This window comes from Panthera leo, chromosome F3 (genome assembly GCF_018350215.1).
Source record: "Panthera leo isolate Ple1 chromosome F3, P.leo_Ple1_pat1.1, whole genome shotgun sequence".
NCBI classification, from domain to species: Eukaryota; Metazoa; Chordata; class Mammalia; order Carnivora; family Felidae; genus Panthera; species Panthera leo.
The window spans coordinates 65877802-65884787 of record NC_056696.1 but is presented as its reverse complement, the minus strand read 5'-3'; the positions used below and the strand labels follow the sequence as shown (position 1 = coordinate 65884787).

Here is a 6986-nt window from a genome sequence, read left to right as displayed (position 1 = left end):
GGCTAGAAGAACATAAAAACAAACAATTCTGTTGGCAGATGGAAATAATTCCTCAACATAAAAAGACCTAATAGTATATAAATACACTGAAAGCTGTGTAAATAAAGATTGGATGCAATCTAAATAAAGGCTAGGTGATTTTGCTTCCTGAGAACACTTTCTTCACTCACGAGGCTTAGAAAGTTGGGAAATACACCCAATAAACAATGATCTGATATAAGCGATAAAAATGACTTTGGAAATGCTCCTTTCTAGTAGTTTGCAGACTATGTTTAGTAGCCAAATATTCAAAAGGAATCTTGTTGACAATAATATATAGAAGACATAAAGCCTGTGAGTTATGACGGGACACGGGAACCTGGAAAACAGACCAATTGTTGCATTCTTCTTCATGCTCTGTGACAAGCTCTGCACCCTTTTGGGGAGAACTTTCTTCTCTGAGTTTCTCTGAGGCATGGAAAATGGGAAAAGGGAGGTGAGCTGCAAATGCCACAAAGGTAGTGAATCTCTTTTCACCACCCTGGTGACTCTTCTCTTCCTAGGAAAGGAGACCTTCTTTAAAGCAGTGTTGTCTTCTGTTCCCCCCTTGGCTCAGGGTTCCAGTGTGGAGCCTCCAGTAATGTCCATAATCGCTGGCTTGTCAGTCTGTCCGAGGTAACGCTAAAGGTGTTTCTTTCCTTATTGTTTGGGGTACTGCCATAAGATTGTTGTAATGAATAATCGACACGGATATATGCAGTGCTTACCACATATCCTAGCATATAATAAGTCATCAACAAACACAATTCCCCTCACACGTTTGCTGGACGTCATCTAATTCTTCCTCTCCCTTCCTATGGTTGGATAAACTGAGGTTCGTACACTGTGTCCCAACGCCACTCATTCCTTCATTCCACATTCCAAGTTCAGATGGCTGAAGTTAAACTTAGTTTTTCCTTTTGGAGAGCTAGTTTCCTTGGGCTTGGAGTGGGCAAGAGAAACACAATAATCCCTAAGGAAGATGCAAAAGGAAACAGATAGTTCCTTAATCCTTGGCTAGATAGATAACATGGTCTTAGTCTTAGAGAATGCCTCCTAGTTGGCCGTCAGTTCGTTGGTTGTATATTTTGCCTTAATCCTTTTCTTAGCACAGCTTTCCAAGGAGGAATGAAGTTCTTGCTGCCTGCAGACTTTGTGCTGAACTTCCCATACATTTCCCGGATCCTGGCCTCTGTCTCTGTCCATGACTCTCCTTTCTGCAGGTGCTGTCCATGGAGCGGGGCAACAGGACCCTGGTGACAGAGTTCGTCTTCCTCGGCTTCTCTTCTCTGGCCGGGCTGCAGCGGCTGCTCTTTGTTGCCTTCCTGCCCCTCTACCTGTTCACTCTGGGCACCAATGCCATCATCGTTTCCACCATCGTGCTAGACAGAGCCCTTCACGCCCCCATGTACTTCTTCCTCGCTGTCCTCTCCTGCTCTGAGACCTGCTACACCTTCGTCATCATACCCAAGATGCTGGTTGACCTCCTGGCCCAGAAGAAGACCATCTCCTTCCTGGGCTGTGCCATCCAGATGTTCACCTTCCTCTTCCTCGGCTGCTCTCACTCCTTCCTGCTGGCGGCCATGGGGTATGACCGCTACGTGGCCATCTGTAACCCTCTGCGCTACACGGAGCTCATGGGACACGGGGTGTGTGTGGGACTCGTGGCTGCTGCCTGTGCCTGTGGCTTTACTATTGCACAGATTATCACCTCCATGGTATTCCACCTGCCCTTCCGCACCTCCAACCAGCTCCGTCACTACTTTTGTGACATCGCCCCTGTCCTCACGGTGGCATCGCACCACTCACGCCTCAGCCAGTTGGTCATATTCATGATTGGTGTGTTTGTCTTGGTCGTTCCCCTGCTACTTATCCTGATCTCCTACATTCGTATCATTTCCGCCATTCTGAAGATCCCATCCTCCACCGGCAGGTACAAGGCTTTCTCCACCTGTGCCTCTCATCTCATCGTGGTAACTGTTCATTATGGTTGTGCCTCTTTCATCTACTTAAGGCCCAAGTCCAGCTACTCCTCAAGTCAAGACACCCTCATATCTGTGTCCTACACCATCCTGACTCCGCTGTTCAATCCAATGATTTACAGTCTGAGAAATCAGGAGTTCAAGTCAGCCCTTCGAAGGGTAATGGGCCATACTTCATATCCTATTAACTAAACTATTTCATTAAAATTAAATTTTAGCTGTTCAGTGAATTGTATGCCTTTTGTGCAACTTTTATTTTATAAATGGGATGCCTAGAATCATTTCATACTTTACAGTTCTAGTCATTTTATCCATCAGCTTGTAATAAGTTTGTATTCACATTTTAATTATTTTTGAGGAATTTTTCATTTGTTGGTTCTCTAATATTTTCCATCGTGCTTTTGTTTCAAGGAAATTTTTCATTTTACAGTCAAAGTTTTGGTTACTTGTTACTCTGAGAATCTGTCATTATCTTTAAGCTTAGTTTCCAAGTTTTTCATTCAGTGATAGGTATTGTTTCTAAGCATTTAGCTTTTTGCATTTTACTGACATATCCACAAGATTTTTTAGCATTACGTAAGTTGAAGATTAAAACGGGGTTTTCCCTGTTTCTTAAAGAAGTATTTATTGAATTGTTATCGTATGTTAGCTGAGATCACCTCACGTTTGAACGTTTGTTGAAATTCTGTGAAAGATACAGGTAGAGTGTCTTTTCTGAGGGAAAACGCCATAGTAATATTCCTTGTCAGAAAATTGACCTCTAAGACCATTTTTATTTTGAGCGGATCACATCTGGAATTCAGTTTTCTACAAAATTATTCATCTCAGCTAGGCTTTGAAAATTATAGAATTTGTGCACAAATGTTCTGACTTTTGAAAATATCTTAGAAATGGTTATTTTCTGTGTCATTTTATACTATGTATATTTGGGTTGAATTTTTTTTTCTGGTTCATATAGTAGTTTGTAAGTTTTGTCTATTGTTTTCAAAGAGCTAATGTATGTGTGAATAAATGGATGAATTCTAGGGTTGTTTCTCCCCCCATATCGTTATTTGAAATTTTATTCGTATTATTATTCCTTTGAATTTTCCTGTAAATTGTTGTTTTATTTCTAACTTTCCGATCCTTTCTATGTACTTTTATTTTTTGATTTATTTTTTATATATAATTAGGCTGTGAAATTTCGTCTTATCACTGCTTTAAACTTAACCCATGTAGGGGCGCCTGGGTGGCTCAGTCGGTTAAATATCTGACTTCAGCTCAGGTCATGATCTTGTGGTCTGTGAGTTCAAGTCCCACATTGGGCTCTGTGCTGACAGCTCAGAGCCCGAAGTCTGCTTTGGATTCTGTGTCCCTCGACCCTCACCCCCCGCCCCTCCCCTGCTTGTGCTCTGTCTCTCTCACTCTCTCTCGAAAATAAGTAAGTAAAATGTTAAAAAAAACATTTAAAGTTAACCCATGTATTCTACTAAACAGTATGTAGTTGGTATTATTTATGGGACCTTATTTCCTTTTGCTTTGTATTTCCCTTTTGACCAATAATTATTTAATAGATTTTTAAATTCTCAGATGGAAGAGCCTTTTAACTTTGTTTTCCATTAATAGTGTATTATGCTGGGATTAAGGAATATTGTTTGTATTCTTACCACTTTATGACCTTCGTTCAAGGTTTTATTGTGGCTTAATACACAGCCAATATACCTTCTTACTTCACGTGCCTTGAAATGAACATGTGTACTTTTTTATTAGAACATGAAGTACAATAAATGCTCTTCAGATGTACTTCGCTAATTTGCTGCTTAGGCCTTCTAAATTCTTAGCTATATTTTTCTTCCTGACCTGTTTGAGCAGAGAGGTATATGAAAGTTACCCATTATTAGCATGTGTCCTTGTAAATATTGTATAGTTTCTTTCTTATGAAGTTTGCATCAGTGTTTTTTGGAGAGGACATAAATTCACATCTATTACAATTACAATTTCACTGTGAATTGTACTTGCTGGCATTAAAAGTATTTTTGTTTTGTTTTATTACTGTCTTTCGTTGTTAATTTAATACTCCCGACCTGAACCTTAAATTGTCAAATGTGGAGATACCTCTCTTGCTTGTTTGGTTTGTGAGTGCTGTACATAATTTCCCAACTCTGTATTTTTAGTCTTTCTGAATCACTTTCGTCAGTCTCTCGCATGTGCCCTATTTCCAGCCCAAGTGTTTGGACTCACTGGCAGAGGGAATAAATATGCAATCTGAAATTAGGAGGAAGTTCTACCAAAGGAGACGTCTTAACAAAAACCTACCTACACCAGGGCACTACCACATTCTTCTCCGTAATCCAAATGTAATTTATTTATTTATTGAACAAATACTGATCACGTTCACATTGTATTCTAGGAACACGTATGTTTAACAGGTGTCTGAAACACTTATGTTACCTCTTCCATTCCAATATTGTCCTTAATTTGTATCTCTCTTCAACTCTTACAGATGTCAGAAATGAAAATGTAAAATTTACATTTTTATTCCACCTAAGAATGAACATTTAGAGTCATTATAGAAGGAACCTCCATGGAGGCCATTCCACTGATGTTTGTTTTAACAAATGGCTCCCGGAAAACTTCCAGCTTTCAATAAGTCCCCCGAGAATTTCTAAGAGGAAACTGACTAATCCCTATGGGGTATTAGAAAAGACCTTCTCTTTGGCCAACAAACTTTCATAGTGTATTACTATAGTTGCTAATGGGGGAAATTATGGACAAGCATCGGGCACAACGTGGTAATTAGCTCCCTGTGGAGGAGAGGATCTTAATTACCACCAAGGCATTGAGGCCAACGTAGAAAGAAAAGACCATCGGTGATACTCATTGAGGCATTAGCTAAACTACCCACAGAGAAGAGACAAAGGTTATATTTTTCTGTGGAGTCAGGTAGAGAGTCTTCTCATGTTGGTCCAGAGAGTTTATGGAAAATGGAAGAAGACCTCTGGCACATTATGACAGAGAAGATAGTTTTGGCAAATTTCACCTAGAAACCTTTATAGACATTTCAAGGAAGTGTCTGAGAATGAAGACACCAGGATGTCACTGGGAAAGAGCCCTCTGACTTGAGGGATTGTAAAATTTTTATCTTTATTTAGAGATCTTGACTTCCTTAATGAAAAGAGCAGTGACACGCTAGTCATTTCTTATATGTAAATATTTAAATCGTAGCATTGTCCCGTGAATCTTTGACCGAGTTTCCCCCATCATCAGTAGTAGGAAATGTGATCAAATGACAGAAAGGATAAGTGGATAGTGGAAACTGAGGATAAAGGTGAAGGTCAACAGGGAAACAATTCATTAATGGACTATTCAATGTATTTATTCGTCAGGCACTTATGTCTCATTTAAATATTGGGTTAAGTTTCAAGGATACAGAAGGAATAAGGCATGGTCCTTATCCCTGAGGGTTTCAAATCTACTGGAGACAAAATCAAGATGAAATAGTTTGGATATAACAGGCTGAGTATTTTGATAAAGACACAGGAAACAAGCTTGAAATATACTAAATGTTAAATATAGTAGAAACAGCAAACTCTCCCTATACATATTAGAGTAAGTTCAGTGACTTTAAAAAATATGAATGATGGGAGGGCCACAGATGAAAGTGAGAGAATATTGGAAGCTGAGATTTCCTTCTTTCTCTCTCTCTCTCCTTCCCTCCCTCTTTGTTTCTATGTCTTGCACACCCACTGTCTCAGCATAAAGTCTTGAAACGCAAAAGTGTATATAGAAAACTCTAAGTATGTCAGTTAATTCCTGTGTGATGGAGATTTAGAAAAGGAGGCTGTAAATGGAATTAAGAGTGGAGAATTAGCTGTCTTTTTAACCCGCTCAAGGAACTGGCTTCACCCACACTGATGAAGTCCTTGAACAAAGTAATGAAAAATCAATTCACCTTTTCCACTTGTTAAGAATACAATTGAATTACCCACTTTTTCTTTGTATTTATTCCCACCCCCCACACTCCTTATCTTCCCAATGCTCTTCTATGAATTCATAGAATCCTTCTTTCCAAGCTCAGGGCGCTGTCTTTTATTTATCAAATATTGTATGCTGCATCACCAACCAGGATAAAGAGAAATGAAGTTTTTTATAGTGAATTTATTTTCAAATTTCAGTTCAGGCATAGGTTCCAAGGATGACTCTGAAAAAGCAGATGATGTCTTGTGAGTGCTACGGGGGAGGGTCTTGGCATGGTCACCCAGTAATGTGGCCTTTCGTTCCTTTCAGAACCCCAACCGTCTTCGGCTAACCAGTCACTGCTCTTCCTGGGGATGGTCCCATAAAAGAGAAAGCACTAAAGAATGGAGCCAGGACATTGGAAAAGTGGAGTTGACATTTCACTTTTGACTGGACTTTGTCCCAGTGAAAGCTCCTGATTTTAGTCTCGTTTCAAATTTTTGCTACTGTGTCTAAGCAAAAGAGCAAACCATGATAGAAATTTTAGTATTTGAAAAGATCTTCAAGACTAAGTGTTATTTAAATGAAAATCAAAACATTTAGCTAATTGAGATAATGGGAAAAATCACTTGATAAACAAAAAAGCAACAATTTTTAATGGCTCTTTTGTCTCTGCATTTAGAGAATGGCTTCAGAGACATTTTTCATCCCAAAATGTTGACACCGAAGGTTAATAATATATGTTAAATTAATATTAAGGGAACAAGTTTGGAAGACACCTGAAATCAAACCTCCTGGGCATTCTGAAATAATTCAGAAGAAAACCTGGGATCATGACTATTTATTTTTTCAGTAAGCTCTCAAGCCCCTGCTGTAAACTAGACATTGCCGTATGTGTAGAGAAGCAAGTTCTGGTCTCTGGTAAGTTGCAGTTTGTGAAATCAAAGACGACATCATAATGCTGGTAACAATCAGGTTCTAGGGATAGCTGAAGAGACAAAGACAAAGTGATAATAAAGCATGACGAGGAAGTTGTAGGGAGAAGTCAAT

The 6986-nt window shown here is 39.3% G+C and overlaps 1 protein-coding gene across 1 annotated transcript; it reads left to right on the top strand.

Annotated features, from left to right (window-relative positions):
- Positions 1 to 343: 343 nt before the first annotated feature.
- On the top strand, positions 344 to 2192 carry LOC122211958 (olfactory receptor 10K1). The gene has a single exon (XM_042925529.1). The coding sequence runs from the start codon at positions 1251 to 1253 to the stop codon at positions 2190 to 2192; it is 942 nt and encodes a 313-aa protein (XP_042781463.1). The 5' UTR covers positions 344 to 1250.
- Positions 2193 to 6986: the final 4794 nt, after the last annotated feature.